The sequence below is a fragment of the Lissotriton helveticus genome, chromosome 5_1 (assembly GCF_964261635.1).
Source record: "Lissotriton helveticus chromosome 5_1, aLisHel1.1, whole genome shotgun sequence".
In the NCBI taxonomy this organism is placed as follows: domain Eukaryota; kingdom Metazoa; phylum Chordata; class Amphibia; order Caudata; family Salamandridae; genus Lissotriton; species Lissotriton helveticus.
Genome location: NC_136065.1, coordinates 157134255 through 157157972, shown reverse-complemented (window position 1 = coordinate 157157972; position 23718 = coordinate 157134255). Strand labels below are relative to the sequence as shown.

The 23718-nt window shown below is 44.9% G+C and overlaps 1 protein-coding gene across 6 annotated transcripts in view; it reads left to right on the top strand.

Moving 5' to 3' along the window:
* RXRA (retinoid X receptor alpha) overlaps positions 1-23718 on the top strand; it is a 468131-nt gene that overhangs the window by 430675 nt on the left and 13738 nt on the right. For all 6 annotated transcript variants that reach the window (XM_078641941.1, XM_078641942.1, XM_078641943.1 and 3 more), the window contains 4 exons: positions 13536-13665; positions 17456-17588; positions 18615-18706; positions 23568-23673. In XM_078641941.1, the coding sequence (XP_078498067.1) occupies positions 13536-13665; positions 17456-17588; positions 18615-18706; positions 23568-23673 (461 nt within the window). The remainder of the gene's footprint in view (positions 1-13535; positions 13666-17455; positions 17589-18614; positions 18707-23567; positions 23674-23718) is intronic.

Here is a 23718-nt window from a genome sequence, read left to right as displayed (position 1 = left end):
CGCAAGGAAGATGCAGGTCAGACACAGCTTTATTTTTTATATATATATATATATATATACATCAAAGCCGTGCTTACACACAGCGTACCTCGGCACGGCAATAACGGAGACCATACGGTTTTCAAGTGCAGTAGTCGTGGATTTATTCAGCAACAGATGGTCAAATGGCAAGAGAAACACTCCTTATATATATATATATATATATATTACCTACTGGCGGTCGCCAGTAGGTATATATAGTTAGGATTTTTTCTCTATGGGATTTTTGAAAATTCTATGTCTAATAACTTTGGCGTTTGTGGACGGAATTGGCTGAAATTTTCAGGAAAATGGCACATTTTGTTTCTGAGCAGCCCTTGAAAATTTGGGGGGGGTTCGTCAAGGGGGGGCCGAGAAAAAAGGGGGGTCCCAAAACGTGTTTTTAACATTGAGTTTTCCATAGGGCGGTTGGCCTCACTTTTAGCCCGAACGGCTGAATGGATTTGCACGAAACTTGGCAAAATTGTAGGGACTGGTAGCCCGATGTGCCTTTTGTAGGTCTCAATATATGTGCTCCAGTGGATTTTGAGAAATTAACGTTTAAAAAAAGATATATATCTGTAACAGCGGACCGGGCAGGACGCGTACTTTGCGCGCAACGGAGCTTTGTGAAGCGAAGCTGATTGGTTCTCCGGCGTCTGTCAACATTCCAAACAGTCCGTAGCGGCCGCCATCTTGTCTCTCGGTAGGATCGAGAGACAAGAGGAGGCCAAAGCGAAGGGGCAAATGACCATAAGGGGGAATAGTAGATCCTCGCTGACCCCCTAGGTTTGATGTGGAGGTTTTAAAAGGGCCCCGCGGGGCAAAAAAAAAATAATAATAATAATAATCGAACGGCTGAATGGATTTGCACGAAACTTGGCAAAATTGTAGGGACTGGTAGCCCGATGTGCCTTTGCTAGGTCTCAATATATGTGCTTCAGTGGATTTTGAGAAATTAACGTTCAAAAAAAGATATATATCTGTAACAGCGCACCGCTTCGCGTACTTTTCGCGTTACGGAGCTTTGCGAAGCGAAGCTGATTGGCTCTCCGGTGTCTGTAAACATTCCAAACAGTACGTAGCGGCCGCCATCTTGTCTCTCGGTAGGATCGAGAGACAAGAGGAGGCCAAAGCGAAGGGGCAAATGACCATAAGGGGGCATAGTAGATCCTCGCTGACCCCCTAGGTTTGATGTGGAGGTTTAAAAAGGGCCCCGCGGGGCAAAAAAAATAAATAATAATAATAATCGAACGGCTGAATGGATTTGCACGAAACTTGGTAAAATATTAGGGACTGGTAGCCCGATGTGCCTTTGCTAGGTCTCAATATATGTGCTTCAGTGCATTTTGAGAAATTAACGTTCAAAAACAAGATATATATCTGTAATAGCGCTCCGCTTCGCGGAGATAAAATTATATCTGTATTACCTAGCTGTTGCTAACACCAGTTAGCGACGGCTAGTAGGAGATAGCGACCATCTTGGGCCCCACTTTGCATGTGAGTGATATTTATCACTAATGACATGCAAAGTGGGCATGCCAAGATGTTAGCGACTGGAAACAGTCGCTAACATCGCTATCTCCTATTATCAACTTTTGGAAATATTCGAGATAAGCGCGAATATCTCCAAAAAGTAACAGCTGCCCTGAGCAGTTCTTAGCCATGTTATGCAATGGGAGGTGGATAACATGGCTAAGAGCATTAGCTCGGTAATGCATGAATATCGCTGAGTTTTCAGCGATATTAATGCATTGCGGTCGTTTTTTATCGTATTTGCGATAAACCTTGATAATAGCAAGGTTTATCTGCGATAATTTCTGACGGTAAAAAAATCTTTGCAATGCATCGTTAGGGATAAATATCGCTTAACTTTGGTAATATGCCCCAACGTCTGTTAACGTTCGATTCGAAGGAAATCAGGAAGTGTTGAAAAACATTGTCTGCGCCATCTTGTCTTTTTTCAAATGCCACACTTTTGTCGTGCACGGCAGCCATTTTAGATGCCTTGACCAGACCCACTCTGTGCACGCTGTCGATCCTTAGCATGGCTCCCCACCCTCGCAAGCATCTCACCCAGGCAGTGGTCACCCCCGCTCTCTGTCTTATGCATGGGTAATAAACCTCCCCCCATCTGCGCTGCTCTTCCCTGAGAATCACACCCTGTGCCCGCCCGACACCTCCCTTTCGCCCTATTCACTACCGCACCCTCTGACACTCCTTTTCCTCTGTGTCCGATTGTCCAGGCCGGTCCTAGGCTATCAGCTAGCCCTGCAGATGTAGTTTATGGCCACAGCTGTATAGAATCACCCCTCTTCAAAGGAGTTATAGTAGATCAAGGCCCACACTCGATGAGATCCGTCACAGCAGAAGCGTTGCTATTATCTGAAATCCATCCTGTATTGTGATTGGGGAGGGGACCGAGCGTGAAGCGGAAGATTCCAGGGATGACTCTTTGTACATCAAAGTTTTTACAATTATGTGTCACATTAAAAATATATAGCACTCCGACAAAGTAGTAAGATTATAAAACTTTAATAATTTATAAATATATACAAGAAAACAAAAATAGTAATAACATATAAACATTTTTAGGGAAAAACAACGAAGTAGCGGTCGGCTGTGCGAATAGTCCCAATGCAGCACAACGTCCAGATTTCCGGCGTGGGGCGTCGCGGGGGGTGGGTCATCAGTAGCAAACTGTTGTGCGAATAGTTCCAAGGCAGCAGAACGCGCCGAAATCTAGATGACACGAAAGTGATGTCTAGTAAGTTGCCACCCAGCAAATAACGGCGTGGGGCGTCGCGGGGGGTGGGTCATCAGTAGCAAACTGTTGTGCGAATAGTTCCAAGGCAGCAGAACGATGGCACCAAGGTGATGTCCAGTAAGTTGCCGCACTGGTTTTGGTATCCTACAATGCTGCTCCGAATAACGGCGTGGGGCGCCCCGGGGGAGGCGGCGTGAACGGGCCTCTCCAGGTGGAGTGTCATCTGTTGTAGTGGGGCGCCCCTTTACCGTTTCAGTTGCCATTCTGTCCGTTTTTGGTCCACTGTGTCAAAAGCCGCAATTCAGCTGAGTTGCGCCCACTCTTGCGGTGCAGCGATAGGCGGCTGTCACAGGACTCTCAAAATGGCGGCAGGCTCTTTCCTTTTTGGGCCTGGTCCACTGAAATGGCCCTGGGACACCTTGGAAATCGGACGCTTGTCTGCTAGGTCTTGGACCCCATTCTCGAAAGCGTCCCCTCCGCCTTGAGAATTCATCAAAAGTTTTGGGGGCCCCGACTCCTGCAGGCTTCTGGTGGGGAGCGGCTGCCATGATTGCTCGCGGAATGACCACGACGGAGCTACGAGATGGTGGTGCTCTCATGCTGACGCCAGTTTAGTCTGAAACATCCAGAAACAAGGTGGGGCTTTCATCGTTTGGGAAAAAAAAAAAGTTTTCATCCAATGAAAAGTGTTGTTTTTAGGTCATTAAGCCTTCCATCATTAGGAAACCAAAAGTAAAATGAACCAATGAAAAGTTTTATAAACAAGTCACATGACCTGTTATGCGGCATAGGGTATAAAATGCGGAGAAAATACGTTGGCACGTGAGGCGGCGTCAGTAGCGGACCGATGTGCGAATAGGCCGAAGGCAATACAACGCGCCAAGATCCGGATGGCACCGAGGTGGTGTCCAGCAAGTTGCAGCACTGGTGTGGCCATCCTACAATGCTGAAAGTCGGCGTGGGGCGCCCCGTTGGCCTGTGAGTTTGCGTCAGTAGCGGACCGATGTGCGAATAGGCCGAAGGCAGCACAACGCGCCAAGATCCGAATGGCACCGAGGTGGTGTCTAGTAAGTTGCCGCACTGGTGTGGCCATCCAACAATGCTGAAAGTCGGCGTGGGGCGCCCCGTTGGCCTGTGAGATGGCGTCAGTAGCGGACCGATGTGCGAATAGGCCGAAGGCAGCACAACGCGCCAAGATCCGGATGGCACCGAGGTGGTGTCTAGTAAGTTGTCGCACTTCTGTGGCCATCCTACAATGTTGAAAGTCGGCGTGGGGCGCCCCGTTGGCCTGTGAGATGGCGTCAGTAGCGGACCGATGTGCGAATGGGGCCAAAGGCAGCGCAACAATATTTTCTGACTGACACCACAAGGCGCTGAGATGCCAAGATCCGGATGGCACCGAGGTGATGTCTAAGTTGCGGACTGATGTGCGAATGGGGCCAAAGGCAGCGTAACAATATTTTTTGTATGGAAGATACCACTAGGCGTTGAGATGCCAAGATTCGGATGGCACCGAGGTGATGTCTAGCAAGTTGCTGTACTGGTGTGGTCATCCTACAATGCTGAAACTCGGCGTGGGTCGCCCCATTAGCCTGTGAGATGGCGTCAGTAGCGGACCGATGTGCGAATAGGCCGAAGGCAGCACAACGCGCCAAGATCCGGATGTCACCGTGGTGGTTTCATAGTTGAGAGGCACTTCATCTGCAGTGGGGCGCCGAGATCCGGATGGCACCGAGGTGATGTCTAGCAAGTTGCTATACTGGTGTGGTCATTCTACAATGCTGAAAGTCGGCGTGGGGCGCCCCATTAGCCTGTGAGATGGCGTCAGTAGCGGACTGATGTGCGAATGGGGCCAAAGGCAGCGCAACAATATTTTCTGAAGAGAAGACACCAAAAGGTGCTGAGATTCCAAGATCCGGATGGCACCGAGGTGGTGTCTAGCAAGCTATGCAGTTGAGTTGTGTGCGCACTTGCGGCGAATAGGTCGAAGGCAGCATAACAATGTTTTTTGAATAGAAGACACCACAAGGCGTTGAGATTCGGTTACCACCGAGGTGATGTCTAGCAAGTTGCCGCACTGGTGTGGCCATCCTACAATACTGCTCCGAATAACGGCGTGGGGTGCCCGAAGGGGGGGGGAGCCGGCGTGAATGGGCCTTCCTAGGTGGAGGCTCGTCTGCTGTAGTGGGGCGCCCCTTTACCGTTTCAGTTGCCATTCAGCTGAGTTTCGGCTGCTCTTGATGCTACAGCGACAGGCGGCTGCAAGAGGACTCTCAAAATGGCGGCCTGTTCTTTGGATTTGGGCCTGGTCCACTAAAATGGCCCTGGGACACCTTAGAACTCGGACGCTCGATTTTTTTTTCCTTTCCTGTACATGCAAAAAAAGGTAAATGCCCGGTACGTTACACGCTTCATCTGCCACGATGAACTCTCCAGAGGAACCGAAAAAAAATATAGTTGTGGTAACTATACCATGCATCGTCATATGGAGAGGTGGCACCAATTAATTATAGTGCTGCATAAAAGAGAGATTTGGAGGAGAACCCCTGACCTGCTAGTACATTCATCAAAGAAGTGGCACTGAGAGCTTCAGAGGCAAGGGAAACGGTCCCAAATATTTAGAAGAACTTTGGAAAGATTAAAATGACATGTTTAGATTGTGGCAAATTAATTTCATGTGGACAGATGAGTGTTACTCTAATAAATACAGCATATAAACATCATCATAGTCGATGGTTGGTAGAGACATTTTGACTATATCCTGGACCTGCCCGTCCTCGCCCAAAATGGCGCCGGAATAAATGGGACTCGTAACTCCTTGTTGTGTACTGGTTGCAGAACCTTGAAATCACGAGATACGTATGCAGTTTTGAAGCACATGGCGGGCGGGGACGAGAATTGATTGACTATTTCGACATCCCTATTGATATTAAGTTCTGATGTGTTATTGATTACTGTACTGTTGAAAGTTCGAATTAACGTCACCCATGGTACTTGCCCGCAAATGTATATCTAGATAATTTTATTGTAACTGGCCCTGTCGTATTTTAATTATAAAATGTACGTCCACCGATTCCGTAACTGTTAGACACCTTAGTTCTTGCAACCTAATGGCCCGCCCGTTACGTTCCTCTACAGTGTAAATGTCTATTCATCATATACGATTACAGTTTGCTCTGTGGCAGGCCCACGTGGTTATAGGCTCGTATTTGTATAATGAAATTTTCACAAGAAATGGTTTTTAAAAGAAAACATGGTAGTAGTATATACATTGGTAAAGTTTTTAATAATAGTGACTGTTTTAGAATCATTAAAAGGCAAGTGAAATAAAGCAGACCAATTACATGAAGGGTAAAAGGTATAATACGAAGGAACGCAGTAAAGATAAATGGTCAAGGGCTGTTGTGTTTTCTATTCCTGCAACATAAAGTGATCGAAAAGAATCTCATATTCAGGCGTATCGGCGACTAAGACAGCAGGTCGACCCTCTTTTGCTCAACGGCTCCGTCATGGGACGAAGAAACGCTCTTTTTCTCGAAAAAAGAATATATTTTACTTGCAGGACAGTTGTAAAATTTCCGGGAAAGTACATTAGCCTGGAACATTATAACATATATTTAAGAAAAAATAATGTTCGGAAGTAATGAAAAGCGTAATTTTTAGGTCATATGACCAAGCCTTTCATCATTACAATAAGAAAAGTAAAATGAACCAATGAAAAGTTTTATTAACAAGTCACATGACTTGTTATGCTTACGTTACGCGCTGCGCGCCCCGGATGACTTCCGGATGCGCTAACGCGGCGCGTCATATGACGCATTACGCGACAACGCAGGTCCAGAATATAGTCAAAATGTCTCCACCAACCAGCGGTCGGAACACAACCCCTTTCAGCAGGCTAAATAGTTCTGTTAAATGACAACAGAAGGGACAGGCAACAAGAACCATCAGTCAAAGAGGGGAGGGCTAGTTCTTCTCTACCGGGTTACATTGGGGCGCTACCGGAACTGATCGAATTGGTAGTCTACAGTGTTTCTGGATGTTTCAGACTGAAGCTGGGGTTAGCATGAGAGCAGCACCATTTCGTAGCTCCGTCGTGGTTATTCCGCAACCAATCATGGCAGCCGTTCTTTATCGTTATTTTGGGCGGGGTGGGTGGCGGAGCCGAGCTGTTTTGCAGCCATCATTGTGTGGAGTTCAGTTCATCTCACTAGTTTTGTATTTGTCATGAGGGGTTGTTCCTAATGTTTCTATTTTAGCGAGGTCAAAAAGAGATCCCATTAGTGGCCTACTGATTTTGCTCGATTCCTTTTCTTTTTTTTTACACGATTTTTCGTTATCTGCAAAGACTAAACAGAGTATTGCGACTCTGTGTTTGTTTGTAAATAGAGAATGAACCAAAGAGAACTAATTCTAAAACAGTAAATACTTGGATAACAATCAATCAAATGGAGAGAGAAGCAGGCACGACGGATTACAACGGGGGCAAAGGCCTGCGTTAACTACCTTTCACTATCTGCAAAGAGAGAGTACTCCTAATAGAAATGAGGGGGGGGGGCACCATTCAAAGCAGATCAGTGTGCATAAACACGAAAATGTTTTCACTTACCACGTACTTGACATTCGACAGCTTATGATATTTGCTATTAAAAAACCATTGAAATTCACTGAAAAAACCATAGGTTATAGACCATATATAGTTAGGAATTAGCATTTACAAAACCTTGAAAATTCACTGAAAAAACCATAGGTTATAGACCATATATAGTTAGGAATTAGCATTTAAAAAACCTTATTTTACTCACACAAAACCATCAGTGATGTCATTTGAGATGTCATCAGTGATGTCATCAGTGATGTCACTGACCATGTCATGAATGATGTAATATGTGACATGATCAGCAGTGGATTGCGGGTGCGCAATATATAGTTAGTGCAACTAACTATATATGGAATTTCAATGGTTTTGTGTGAGTAAAATAAGGTTTTTTAAATGCTAATTCCTAACTATATATGTTCTATAACCTATGGTTTTTTCAGTGAATTTTCAAGGTTTTGTAAATGCTAATTCCTAACTATATATGGTCTATAACCTATGGTTTTTTCAGTGAATATATATATATATATATATATATATAAACACACATCATTTAAAGTACAGGATGCAAAGTTAATTCAATTTTCTATTCATGTGCACAGAACCAGGATGGTTTATCTGATGTGAATAATTGCAATTCATATCGCCGGATCGTTGTGTGTGTGCATATTTAGTCCACATGCTGAATGATGTGTTTTACTAGCATCGATGTGTTGTTGCTCAAGGATGCTTATATTAAGCCTTCATCAGGATGGAGTTGTTATGCAGATTGTATCCAGCCTTTATCAGTATGACGCTGTTAAGCAGTTAACAAGCCTCAGCCATTTAAGGGGTTACCCAGGACTTTTTAACATGCCAAAATAAATGTCATTGCCTAACCATCAGAATCATATCCACACCAAGCGTGTGGGTTACTTGCGAACCCTATGTGGGCAGCCATTTGACAACAAGCCACTGCCTCAGCACATTTCCAGCCCAGGCTTTAATTGAAAGAAACATTTGAGTTCTGTGAGCTGTGGTCATCTATCCATCAGGCTACCTCATTTGGGCGCCTAGCTGGGCAAAAAATGTCTCTGCTTATATACCCTGATACGGCGTGGTGTCCCAATTACGATAGTTCAGCTTGCTGATCCGTTTTAATGTGTTGAGTGCCGCAACCAGCATCTACCCTTATCCATATGCCAGTTTTTAACACCCTCCACCCCACCCCGCCCCTCCCCCTCCCCGCTTCCCTGCTCCACCGTAACTCCCTCCACGGGTCGCGGCTGCCTTCAACAACCTACGATTGGAAGCCCTGCCCCAAGCAGACTCACAACCCAAGTTATTGGAAGGAAGGGCCCGCCACAGACTTTGGGAGTATAAAGGCGGTGATGCGGTTATTAACTGCATCGTGGGAGGCGTGTATTCACATTGCTGCCCCCGTTGAACATTTCACCCGAATTCGAAGGCTGAGGCGGTTCGGGGACCTAGGGAAGTGTTTGGTCCTATTTACAAGCAGGAAAATCTGGTTTTCTATGTGCACGAACTTTCCTGTCAAACCCAAAATACTAACTGAACCCCTGTGCAATACCTACCTGGACTGAAGCTGACGCATTCTGGGTATTGCAGTCCACTGATACAGCGTGAACTGCCTACAGGTGTGCAGATATCCTTGGGGGCGGAGTTTGCCCTTGACCTTCAAGAGGGCGGCAGGATCTGAGCTCGTGCTGTGGGAAGCTTCCTGGACTCTTGGGCGCTGAGGAAGGCAGACAGAATTGCCGAAATGCATTCGCCATTGCAAGAATAAAAGCAGCTTCCCTAATGTTCCCCGGTGTGGTCTCTGCTCATTTTCGCAAGAAAAGATTTCCAGTTATGTATTTGCGTGTCAGCCAGAGACACGATACAGAGACCCCCGCCTCAATTGTTGGCCCTACCGTCACTGGCTTTTTGCTGCGTCTGTAGCTGTTTGTGGAAAATCCAAGTTATTGGAAGGACAGGGCCCGCCACAGACTTTGGGAGTATAAAGGCGGTGATGCGGTTATTAACTGCATCGTGGGAGGCGTGTATTCACATTGCTGCCCCCGTTGAACATTTCACCCGAATTCGAAGGCTGAGGCGGTTCGGGGACCTAGGGAAGTGTTTGGTCCTATTTACAAGCAGGAAAATCTGGTTTTCTATGTGCACGAACTTTCCTGTCAAACCCAAAATACTAACTGAACCCCTGTGCAATACCTACCTGGACTGAAGCTGACGCATTCTGGGTATTGCAGTCCACTGATACAGCGTGAACTGCCTACAGGTGTGCAGATATCCTTGGGGGCGGAGTTTGCCCTTGACCTTCAAGAGGGCGGCAGGATCTGAGCTCGTGCTGTGGGAAGCTTCCTGGACTCTTGGGCGCTGAGGAAGGCAGACAGAATTGCCGAAATGCATTCGCCATTGCAAGAATAAAAGCAGCTTCCCTAATGTTCCCCGGTGTGGTCTCTGCTCATTTTCGCAAGAAAAGATTTCCAGTTATGTATTTGCGTGTCAGCCAGAGACACGATACAGAGACCCCCGCCTCAATTGTTGGCCCTACCGTCACTGGCTTTTTGCTGCGTCTGTAGCTGTTTGTGGAAAATCCAAGTTATTGGAAGGACAGGGCCCGCCACAGACTTTGGGAGTATAAAGGCGGTGATGCGGTTATTAACTGCATCGTGGGAGGCGTGTATTCACATTGCTGCCCCCGTTGAACATTTCACCCGAATTCGAAGGCTGAGGCGGTTCGGGGACCTAGGGAAGTGTTTGGTCCTATTTACAAGCAGGAAAATCTGGTTTTCTATGTGCACGAACTTTCCTGTCAAACCCAAAATACTAACTGAACCCCTGTGCAATACCTACCTGGACTGAAGCTGACGCATTCTGGGTATTGCAGTCCACTGATACAGCGTGAACTGCCTACAGGTGTGCAGATATCCTTGGGGGCGGAGTTTGCCCTTGACCTTCAAGAGGGCGGCAGGATCTGAGCTCGTGCTGTGGGAAGCTTCCTGGACTCTTGGGCGCTGAGGAAGGCAGACAGAATTGCCGAAATGCATTCGCCATTGCAAGAATAAAAGCAGCTTCCCTAATGTTCCCCGGTGTGGTCTCTGCTCATTTTCGCAAGAAAAGATTTCCAGTTATGTATTTGCGTGTCAGCCAGAGACACGATACAGAGACCCCCGCCTCAATTGTTGGCCCTACCGTCACTGGCTTTTTGCTGCGTCTGTAGCTGTTTGTGGAAAATCCAAGTTATTGGAAGGACAGGGCCCGCCACAGACTTTGGGAGTATAAAGGCGGTGATGCGGTTATTAACTGCATCGTGGGAGGCGTGTATTCACATTGCTGCCCCCGTTGAACATTTCACCCGAATTCGAAGGCTGAGGCGGTTCGGGGACCTAGGGAAGTGTTTGGTCCTATTTACAAGCAGGAAAATCTGGTTTTCTATGTGCACGAACTTTCCTGTCAAACCCAAAATACTAACTGAACCCCTGTGCAATACCTACCTGGACTGAAGCTGACGCATTCTGGGTATTGCAGTCCACTGATACAGCGTGAACTGCCTACAGGTGTGCAGATATCCTTGGGGGCGGAGTTTGCCCTTGACCTTCAAGAGGGCGGCAGGATCTGAGCTCGTGCTGTGGGAAGCTTCCTGGACTCTTGGGCGCTGAGGAAGGCAGACAGAATTGCCGAAATGCATTCGCCATTGCAAGAATAAAAGCAGCTTCCCTAATGTTCCCCGGTGTGGTCTCTGCTCATTTTCGCAAGAAAAGATTTCCAGTTATGTATTTGCGTGTCAGCCAGAGACACGATACAGAGACCCCCGCCTCAATTGTTGGCCCTACCGTCACTGGCTTTTTGCTGCGTCTGTAGCTGTTTGTGGAAAATCCAAGTTATTGGAAGGACAGGGCCCGCCACAGACTTTGGGAGTATAAAGGCGGTGATGCGGTTATTAACTGCATCGTGGGAGGCGTGTATTCACATTGCTGCCCCCGTTGAACATTTCACCCGAATTCGAAGGCTGAGGCGGTTCGGGGACCTAGGGAAGTGTTTGGTCCTATTTACAAGCAGGAAAATCTGGTTTTCTATGTGCACGAACTTTCCTGTCAAACCCAAAATACTAACTGAACCCCTGTGCAATACCTACCTGGACTGAAGCTGACGCATTCTGGGTATTGCAGTCCACTGATACAGCGTGAACTGCCTACAGGTGTGCAGATATCCTTGGGGGCGGAGTTTGCCCTTGACCTTCAAGAGGGCGGCAGGATCTGAGCTCGTGCTGTGGGAAGCTTCCTGGACTCTTGGGCGCTGAGGAAGGCAGACAGAATTGCCGAAATGCATTCGCCATTGCAAGAATAAAAGCAGCTTCCCTAATGTTCCCCGGTGTGGTCTCTGCTCATTTTCGCAAGAAAAGATTTCCAGTTATATATATATATATATAAACACACATCATTTAAAGTACAGGATGCAAAGTTAATTCAATTTTCTATTCATGTGCACAGAACCAGGATGGTTTATCTGATGTGAATAATTGCAATTCATATCGCCGGATCGTTGTGTGTGTGCATATTTAGTCCACATGCTGAATGATGTGTTTTACTAGCATCGATGTGTTGTTGCTCAAGGATGCTTATATTAAGCCTTCATCAGGATGGAGTTGTTATGCAGATTGTATCCAGCCTTTATCAGTATGACGCTGTTAAGCAGTTAACAAGCCTCAGCCATTTAAGGGGTTACCCAGGACTTTTTAACATGCCAAAATAAATGTCATTGCCTAACCATCAGAATCATATCCACACCAAGCGTGTGGGTTACTTGCGAACCCTATGTGGGCAGCCATTTGACAACAAGCCACTGCCTCAGCACATTTCCAGCCCAGGCTTTAATTGAAAGAAACATTTGAGTTCTGTGAGCTGTGGTCATCTATCCATCAGGCTACCTCATTTGGGCGCCTAGCTGGGCAAAAAATGTCTCTGCTTATATACCCTGATACGGCGTGGTGTCCCAATTACGATAGTTCAGCTTGCTGATCCGTTTTAATGTGTTGAGTGCCGCAACCAGCATCTACCCTTATCCATATGCCAGTTTTTAACACCCTCCACCCCACCCCGCCCCTCCCCCTCCCCGCTTCCCTGCTCCACCGTAACTCCCTCCACGGGTCGCGGCTCCCTTCAACAACCTACGATTGGAAGCCCTGCCCCAAGCAGACTCACAACCCGGTCCCTAACCTCCGCCCCCAGCACCAGGAGGGACAGACCCTGCTCCTCTAAGAGAGGCAAACGCCTTACCAGCCCCACACCCCGGAGGTCCTCTCCGCCCAGCACCCCACCCACCCACAACCCTCCCCTTTCAGATGTTCACCACCTGTGAAAGCAGGTGGTAAATATTTCGGTTAAACTGACCCGTATCAGGTAAACCGTGTTAAAGGCTTCAACAATTGTAAGTGGCGCTAGCGGAGAACTGGATTAGCTGTGAAAGTTTGAAGAAGTGTCTCTCTTTAAAACTCAGAGAACTTTTTCGCAAGAAGTAGTTTGTTCAGGTTTTTTTACTCATTAAACTTGCACTAAAAATACGCTACTATAATTTCTATGCTTTAAAATGCTGTTCTAATCCCTCAAAATGCGCTTTATTTTATTTTATTTCTCTTATGTCCATCATAGGTATTTCTTTGTTTTATCATCTTCTATGGTGTTCCCCTTCTATCGCTTTGTTTCAACTTTTCTGCCTTATCTGTCGTAATTTTTCTTTACCTAATTTCATTCTTTTTCATTTGCCGTCTGTCTCCTTTACTCCCCCTTTCGAACTGTATCTCTCCATTTGGTCTCTCAGATTTTCTGTTTCCTTTTTCTTTATATTCCATACGTTCCATACATTCTGCATATTATTTTGTTCCACAGAATGGCTGATCGATAGAACATGCCACTGTCTGCAGTCCGGGTCAATGTAACACTGCTGCGCTTCTACAAAATTCCCAAATCGCGAGCTAAAGCGCGGTTTAAAAATATTTATTGTGCTGTGGCGGCACCCTGTGGCCATTCGGTGTAGGTGTTGAGTCGCCCTGGAATTAGTTTACTGTTTTGCTTGTGGGCTGATGCCATTCACCTTTGCTAAGTGCCCGCAGGAAAGAAAACGCCTATTAACTTTCTGCGCGTTTATTTTTAGCCGAACGACCCGGTAACCAACATCTGCCAGGCCGCAGACAAGCAGCTCTTCACCCTGGTCGAATGGGCAAAGAGGATCCCGCACTTTTCTGAACTGCCTCTGGACGACCAGGTCATTCTGCTGCGGGCTGGTAAGAGCGCGCGCAGCCTGTACCGAATCTCTGATATGCCCAACTTTTTGTTGTTGTTGCAGATTTATATATCTCGTACTCGACCCGAAGGATTTGGAGCGCTTTACATGAGCACCAGTTACGTTTACACAAGGACACAGTCATTGTTTTTGGTAGGCACTGGGAGATTAAGGGGGAAGATTTACAAGTCCCATGTGCCACTTTTGCGTCGCTTTTCCCATGTTAAAAGTGACGCAAACGTGGCGCAAGGGGCTTCTAAATCTGCCCCTAAGTTATTTGCCCAGAATCACAGGATGTGGAGTCGACCCCGAGGCTCGGATCTTGGTTTCCCAGCTCCAAAGTCGGCAGTCTAGCCGTTAGACCACAACCTCTCCCCATCCCCACCCATGTTTGAAGCAAGAACTGTGGGCGCTTGAAAAAGATGTACGTGTGCTACTGTGCAGGCCCGGATTGGCAATAGCGGGCACCGGCCAATCCCCCGGTGCGCCGCACGGGTGGGGACCGGTTTTGGGTTTCCCTGCCCTTTGAGTATATTTCTGACTTTAGGAATTAAGAAAGAGTGTACCCCAATGCCACATTTGTGTGCGGACCTTTTTCATGAGTAAAAGCTGCATAAGTCCGAATTAGCACCCACAACATTTATCGGATTGTGATATTATCCCCTGTGCCGCATCCATTTGCATTGCACCTAGTACACGTGGGAGTGTTCAGACCACTCCTTTCCTGGAATGCCACCAGAACCTTTCTCTGGCATGATCCATGTTCATGTATTTCCAGAGAGTGAATCCATCTGCAATTTTTTCTTGAACTCTGACAAACTTACCAGTTTGTGGCTGTTCAATAAATGTTTTTTAATGGCCCCACCCTAAACTCACACCCCCACATTCTCGTCCCTAACACTAACTTTGGCAATGTAGCATCACCCCTCCACCCCCCCCCCGCAAGAATGTCCCCTTTCATAAGTTTTCTTTAACAATGTAGAACCCCCCAGCATGATTCGGAGACTCAGGATATGGAAGTTACATTTACAAATGCCTGTTTTTGCCACATTCTACTTAATCACACGCATGAAAATATGACAAATTAATTTTGGCTCTTGTTAGATCACGACCTATAAAACTTGAGTCACTCTGTTGAAGTCAAAAAGAAAGGAAGAACTTGCACGAATGAGAGAGCGAAAGCGAGAGAGTGGTTGTCTACTAGTTTATGGACATGTTTATTCGCCTAAAGGTTGGTGTGTCTGCGGAGAAGTGGAGCAAAGCTACATGTGAAAATGGAGTCATAAATCAGAGCCCCTTGCCTTCATTCTGGCAGCCTAGAACCAGGTCCCCTGACACAGTTTAAAAACAGTCGCTCAATGCATTATTCAGGGAGCTGGGAGGCCAGCATGCAGCTGCTCATGAAACATTCATAGTGTTGGACTTAAGCTAAGTGAGATGCACGTGTCCCTTCGTGCAGTCGCGGTGTAGTGGAACTGCAATAACACAGAGCGTGAGTGGCTGGGAGGCAGGCCGCGCAATGCACTGGCCCAGAGCATCTGGAAGAGGCGACTACCAGGGGTAGGCCACTTACACGAACTCTGTGTTCTTTAAGTGGCAAGTAAAGGTTGTCCCAGTGCATAAGTGGGGCTCACATGATAGGACCCTAGACATTTAGAATAAGTAAACATAGGAAGCCACTCAAATTCCACTTCCCTTTAAACAACTCTTATAAAGAAGGGCTGCTGTGGGAAACTTTTCTTCCTGCACTCCAGCCAATCACCTAGATTGTTTTGAAGATCTCCCCAAACATCCCGCCAGGCTCATCTGTTTCTCCAACAGGTGAGTCTGGAACTCTCCAGCCGCAAAGCACTTGGCTGTACCAGGATTGTGGTAGGGATTATCGTGATCAGAATATCGGCGGACAAAGGATCGAAGAGGTAAATGCACAGAGGAAGGTATGAATTTGCTATTCTTGACTCCACATCTACATTCCTTGGAGATATATATATCACCAAGGTACGTATATTTGTAGTTAGGTATAGAAAGTCTCTTTAACCTTACCCTTCTATGTTTTGTCCCACAATATTCTGGTCCTGATATTGCAACCATTTAGTAGTGTGCCATCAATAATGCCGACTTGCTCCCTGTTCCAGTGGGGTTTTAGCTTGATGAACAAATCAAAGTACATAAGGTGGTCTGTTACAATCTCTTCAGAGCTATTAAAGGCTGGTAGTTACTCATGTACTTGTTAAATGCACATATTTGAGACTTCCCAGGATCCCTTCCATAGACAAGTGACATGCTCGTAGATTAACCGGCCTATCCTGGATGTATTCTCTGTACCTGTTGAGTATACAAACCCTTACTCAGCATAGCCAGGATATGTTCTATGCAGTCATGAAATGCACATACCTCCACTTAGCCTGTACAAGATCTACTCTCTGCGCCACTTAAATGTAGTTACTTACATGTAGCCTATCTAGGATCTATTCCATGAACTCTGTAAATGCACACATCTATACTTAGACTAAAGAAGATCTATTCTAAACACGCAATATACTCATAAGAACACTTACTCTATTCAAGATCCATTCTATAGACTCATTAAATGCACATACCCACACACATTCTATCCAAAGTCTACTCCCTATATCAGTCAAATGCACATAGCAACTCCTGACATATCAATAATCTATTTTTCACACTCATTAAATGCACATACTGACCTTGAATCTCCGGGATCTAGTTTCGACCTTGTTAAACATTGCTACACATGGGCAATCCATGATTTCTTCTTTGCTCTCTTTACAGTCACATAAATACGGATGTATGACATTACAACGCATGCTTTTACATCGCATGCCTTTACAACGCAAGTATTACAACGCAGTCCATTACAACGCATAGTGCTTTGGGGTGCTGGATAGTGAATAGTTTAATTTACTATTCCAACTCCAGTCCCCGTGGACACTAGGGAAGGTTGTTGGATAGTAAATTAACCTATTCCCTATCCTAGAGCGCCCCCCAGAGCAATGCGTTGTAATAGTTTGCGTTGTAATGGTTGCGTTGTAAAGGCTCTGCGATGTAAAAGTTGCGTTGTAAAGGTTGTTTACCCATAAATACACCTGGCTAATCCAGGATATAGCTCCTCAGCCTCTTAAATGAACATAATAGCACATGGCGTGTCGCGGAACTAGTTTCTACAACTCCTAAATTCCCATGACCTACCTAAGAGCTATCGTCTACTTTCTTTAAATGCACACTACATGATGTAGGCTTTCCATGAACCCTTCTGTGCATTCATGCTTGCAAACCATTCTTCCGGACCAAAGCGGCCCTCAGTATAGATGATGTGGTGTAACGGCCAGAGCTGCGGACTTCAGAGCTGGGGATCCAGGTGCGAGTCTCGACATCCGCACAGCATCCTGTGATTCTGGGCGAATCACTTCATCTTCCCGTGCCTATGCGCAGCGCCTAGATACCCTCTCGTGTGATAAGCAGCGCTCTACAAATCCGAGTATTTATTTATTTATACTAAAGTATTCTCTGAAAAGCTCTGTAGGCTGCAGATCGCAAGTTCAAATTGTGCCTGCTTCGGACAATCTCTCATACTTTTGATAAAACTGAGCTGGACAACAATAAAAACTATTGTGACATCAATGATTCGAAATCAACATTTCAACCAGAGCTGTTCTGGCTTCGATCTGCATGCCGGGAGCTCTCCGGATATATTGACATGTTCTTATTCTCTTGACTGCACATGGTATGCTAATCATGGTGTTTTCTTGGTTGCTGGATTTCCTGTGTAGGCTGGAATGAGCTCTTAATCGCCTCGTTTTCCCATCGGTCGATAGCGGTGAAAGACGGAATCCTGCTCGCCACCGGCCTCCATGTACATCGGAACAGCGCGCACAGCGCCGGGGTGGGCGCCATCTTTGACAGGTTTGTTCGACATTGATCTGTCCGTCTACACACTGTGTTGCGCATGCAGCTCTGTTGTCACCTGACTACCGCCTGTGTTTGATTTTCTAGTTGTCGATAGCTCCACAATTAGGGTGACCAGGCGTCCCCGTTTTGCCAGGACGGTCCCTGTTTTTAACCAGCTGTCCCAGCAAATTTCAAGAAATGTAGCTCATGTCCCCGTTTTTAGAGAGGGTCGACTGAAAACGGTGGGAGGTGTTTTTAATGTTTTACAAAGTAGGGATAGTTAGCAGTTGTTTCAAGAAAGCAATTTAATTAACAGGCAAGCTACTGGGCCTAAAAATTTCATTTTATGTATGTTCTTACTGCCTGTTCTGTAATTCTCTGCTGAGGAGCGCTCTCATCGCTTGAAGTAAAATTGTAGTCCTTCTTCTATTTTTGTGAAATGTCCCGGTTTTTGGCTTTAAAATTCTGGTCACCCTATCCACAATCCAACCCCGAGACCCTCTTGACCAGTTCAGGGTATATTGTATTGTACAATTGACTGAAGGCCCCCTACAAAAAACTTGAATCCTTGTGGACTGTAGTCCCCCAAAATAGTGCCGAACCACTTTGGTCCACCTAAACTTTCCTTAAAGGTCCTTAGATTCTGTTTCAATGGTATTCTATCTTGCATGTCCTCGATGCAAAAGATTTTTCTAAAGTAAAGACAATGATGCCTCCTGTCTGTCTCCCTAACAGCCCTCACCCCTAAATTCTCCCTACCAATGTGCCAACTTTAAATGTGTATCTAGCATTTATGCACAATATTTTCCTAGATATCTGTTTAACTCTCTGTGCCTCAGTGGACCTGCCACTTCTCCGTTATACCTTTGTATATATAGTCATGATAGCCCATCACCCAATAGACATGTATTCTCTGCTGCCATGTCCTTCTTGTTGTTTTGAGAGTTTGGGAAGGAACTTGTACTCGGTGTTATTTTTCAACCCAAAGATTGCATCTAAAGTTACACCGTGCTGAGTCAGCGTCTCTTCTCTCGTCCATAGAGTCCTCACAGAGCTTGTATCAAAGATGAGGGACATGCAGATGGACAAGACGGAGCTGGGCTGTCTGCGGGCGATCGTCCTCTTCAACCCAGGTAATGGAGGATACCACGCATTCTGGGCGTACCGCTCCCCACCGGCTGTCCATTTGTCCATCCTTTCCCCACAAGGCACCAGCTTTACGTACTAGTGATTGGTTAAAGACAGAAGGGTCCCATGATGAGGCTTGCAGGGTTTATCATCAAGGGCGGGTTTTATATTATTACATTCTCGAGGTTGGTCCCACTTGAATTTACATTCCTTTATGTTCTGTTTTTTCTTATTTCCTTAGCTAATCAATAGTAAAAAAAGATAGAATTTATGTTTGTTAGGTTTCCCACCCAATTCATATTACACAAGATGATGTTTTAGTTTTTAGTAGTTGTTCCAGCCAAACCATATTAAAAAAACTAAAGAAACCCTTTCAGTTTGTAGCAGTTTTCCAGGCAAACCATACTCAAAGAGACGGATTTCACTTTTTTCGGCCCTCATGTCCATATTAAAAAAAATAGGGTTTCAGGTTTTGTAGTTTTCCCAGCCAAACCAGGTTCTAAGATGTCTTTTTCAGTTTGGAGTAATTTCCCCATCCCCTCCATATTATAGGAGACAGGGTTTCAGTTTTTCTTATATGACAGTAATATAGAAAAGGTATAATATAGGCAAACGGCTTAAGCCATATCTCCCAAAAATAGAGATTTTCTTTCTGTACTTGGCTTTCAGTATTTGGAGGTGGATGCACCTCATTACAAAGAATACAAGTCTATTGAGCTAAAACTACCTAGAAAGCATAACATCAAAATTACTAGTAGTGAGAACACCACTACTGAGAATACCTCTACATTAAGTAAGCTGTTTACAAGGTTAAACGTATTAACCCATATCCAAACCCTTATACTTGCGTGTACCATAACCCTAAGTCTAGGCCTAAAGTTATCCCAATACCCAAGTCTTACATTGTTCCTAGTTCCAGCCACAACCTAACTTTTACCCTAAGACTAAGCCTAACTCTAAACGTAAACCACCGGTCCTGATTACGAGTTGCTCATAATATTTTGATCCATGCATAAAGTCATGTTTACGCATGGGTTGAAATTACGAAGTTGAAGGTATTTAGCACATCCGATAATTATCAGATGCTTTAAATAACTCAATCTTTGTTAAATTTCGACAGGGCAAACCTGCCAAGATTTAACAGGCGAAAGCATATTGTATTTACCGTATTATGCGGATTTAGTGTGTTAAACACCAAAATCCGCATGTTATTTCCCCGACCCCATGGTATCATTTTTTATCAGAGATGATAACGCGTTAACTCATAACCAGGCCACAAGGCTACTCAATACCCAAACCAAACTACATCCATTGCTTAAATCTGACACTGCTCCCTTTTATAATTCTGAATAATATAAAACAAAAACCTTTTGGTCAACCCTTACTATCAAACTCACTCATGTATGTATCTCTTTACATGTAGTGGTATTATCAGGAGTGGCTTTATTAGCAGTCATTTTGATGTAGTGTCATCTATGTGGTGTTAAACCTCTGTAGTGGATTCCCATTAGTAGGAGCGGGTGGGACTCCATTTTAGGAAACAAATCAAATGTAATAATTCCCTTGCACTATATAGGTTCGATAACATTCACCAGAACAATTGATACCGAGTAGTTCTCAGTATAAGAGTTATACATGCTGCAAGCGGTTCTAAAACACTGTTTGCCAAGAAGGACCTCTCGAGGCTTCTCATGGTTGGAGGGAGGTCTATATCTTCCAGACATTGTCCCCCATTGCCGCAGCATTTTCATCAGGCAACCAAAAGGTGAGTGATTGGGTAGGCTCATCTGAATTAAATCACTGCCGCAAGAAAGCGATCATCGTGTGGATATGAATAACAAACGTCAAGATAATTTTTTCCTTTCCATGTAACCATACCACTTCTGTTTTATTTGTGAGGGTTTCTAAAACATATGTTGTATTACCCAAATATAAGACATAGGGAACCACTAAAGAGCAGTGACTAGCTTTCGCCACCGTATTGTTTTCAGTTAAACATTATGAAGAATGTTTTTAAGGAGATGTGAAGGTTGAAAAACATGCTCTGACGAAAGCTGTACGTGATCGATTGATTTTTGGCCGGGCAGTGATGACCGTCCGCCAGGACCTTGGAGGGTCAGAATGACCAGCGCATGATGTGAAGCAATGTGGGAGACTTGACAAATTAAAGTCTGCCAAGGACTTGTTATGGCATACCATGAGCTAATGATTAGGGCCAACTTCTCCCTTTTGCCCGTAAGCAAAATTTGCAAATATTATTTTTCAAAATACTTCTCTTCAGCCACTAAACATACGAGCTATTTACTGAGAGTTCAGAAAGTTTTGCAGAATGGTATGTTCAGAAGATTTCATATGATAAATTATTGTAGTGACTGATCACAAAAAGTTAATAACTAGTGATAAATTACCAACACTTTTATTAAACAACAAGAGAGTCAGGGTATTAGGTCACTCCTTTACCCAAAAAAATTACTTTTACGACAACATAAGAGTGACTCAAAAGTGCTATACTAAAGATTCACCAAAGCAACCAAAAGCATAAAGTAATAGAAAAAACAAAATTTATGAGCAAAGAGAATTAACCAGAAAAAAACATAGAAGGAAAAAAAGAAATCTTATTTCTTAAAATAACCCTTACTCACCAACCTGAAAAAACTTACCAACACTGGCATTTCTTATTTTGTATATGCAGAGTTTTTATTGTATGAGACCCAGACACTGAGTTATTCTTTGGGATGGGAAAAAAGGGACCAGCATAAAAAATTGCCACATATTGCTCCCCACCAATCCATTAGTTTTCTTTCATTTAAATTTGAGAAGAACCCCAAACAGGGAATTAGGACACTAAACATTAAAATGTTCTCAAAATGTTTCAGGCCACATTCATAGTATACATTGTCAATTAGAGGAAGTCTCTGAAAATCGTGGAATAAGTAGATCTCCTTGGCCCAGAACAAGAGGCTGGGTTCTTGATACAGCTGAAGGAACGTAGAACCAGGACAACAATCCAGTAAAAGTAGAGGGGAACAGTCAAAGTACTTTATGGAATAGAGGAATTCATGGGGACCGGCAGTTGCACAGGTGGTGGTAGTCAGTAGTGCTTTATTAAAGGATACTTTCTAAGCCTGAGGGCCAATAGGACACGTAGAATAAAACAATTGCAGGTTGGAGATTTGGGACTTGATGCGCTGTACATGACTGTGTCTTGCCCTTGAATGTTAGCTAATTTTCGTTGGCCATTGGCATGTATCCCTGGGAGATGTTAGCGACACACCCAAATACACTTCTCCATTGAAAGAACTGGTGGCCCTTTCACACGTCAAACACAAGGAGATGATGGAGGGAGCTCTGAAACTTTTCAGACACTCACCCCCAGTCAGAGATCTGGGTTAAGTCCATCATCGTTCTTTAGCTCACTTCGCCACCCCAGTTCAGACACAGCTATATGCAAATCAGTCTTGACCCTGTGCCTCATGGGAACAGTCTAGCCCGAACTGCAAAGCCATGTCTTCCCTGGACCAGAAACAAGCATATTGGGACCAGTTTTGGGCGAACAGCTTTGGACTGGAAAAAAAAGCATCCTGGGACAAGTTTGACACGTTACATGGATTGAGCTTTCTGAAACCCTTGCCTGGCCAGGCTGTGTTGATAGGGCACATCTCGCGTAATGGCCAGTGGCATCCTGTGGACATTGGCACCAGTGTGCATCCAGTCTTGAACCTTGGTCGCTTTGTATATTATTTAATTGAGTTGGTTACAGGTGTTAAGTGAGGCACAGTTCCTTTCTTTATATAATCCTGGAGCTGGCTCGATGAGTTCCAGAATCGCGAGGCTCAACACTCGAAGAATTGTTTTCCAGTTTGTTCTCTGGACATTAGAAATTTCTATGCGGAGCTGCATAGTGCCAGGGCGCCTCTGGACCTGAACCCTTTGCCTTCTTGGTTCCTTGGAGTTTTCAGATGGACAGCTATGTAAGTCAGACACTTTTAAAATGAAACATGACTCCACATGAACCAAATACAAAGGTGTGAGGACAATGGTGTTGTGGTAGAAGCATCAGGTGTCTGTTAGTAGTAGGGCCACAACATACAGTACCAATTTTAATGGCACATGGTGGTTTCGGAGCCCCTGACAGGAGTCGCGTAATTAGCGCTCACATGGCTGAACGTAGGTGAGATTCTGTGAGGGACCTTCCTGTGTTTCTCAACAGCTAGAGAGCAAACAGATCCTTTTACTTTCTGGCATGTAAGTTAACATGTGGTTTACTGTCCAGAGCAAATCCTACCGAGTTTATATGGGAATGATTAGGGATTACCTACTGCAGTGAGTACCACATTTATAAGTAGGAGGGGGGAAGGGAAGAAAAACTTAATTTTTTGGGGAGTTTAACTTCAGTGGCATTCATTCTGAATTCCCCAAAGGCTCTGCTTTAACATTTTAGGAAATGTGTGCATTGCCAGCTTGTTAATGTAAACTGATGTTCATAGCAAAGCTTGAGGATTCCATGTATCCTACGTAGATTCACAACATTCCTTCATCTTCAAGTAAAGATTACTTTGGGTAAGTATAGTTGCTTTAAAGTAGCTTTTGATTCTCCTTTGGGGCATCTTCTGCTGAGTCACAGGTTTCAAAAAATAGATTTCACATCCACAGGAAGGACATTGATATGATACCAGAGGGATTATGTGCACAAATCTTTGGAAAATGCGAGATCTGGTGATCTTTAGTTACAAGCTATTCTTTTTTACAGTTAATGTATTTATGATCAAGGTACAGCTGCATGGTTAGCAATGAAGGCATACACCGACAAGCATTTTAAAGTAAAGGTGTCCAGTGTTTATACCTTGTTAATGGTTTGCTTTCTAGACTCAAAGGGGCTGTCTAATCCTGCTGAAGTGGAAGCACTACGGGAAAAGGTCTACGCGTCACTAGAAGCATACTGCAAACACAAGTACCCCGACCAGCCTGGGAGGTGAGTATCCGAGCAATGATCAATGGAGCACCTCTGAGGAGGCTG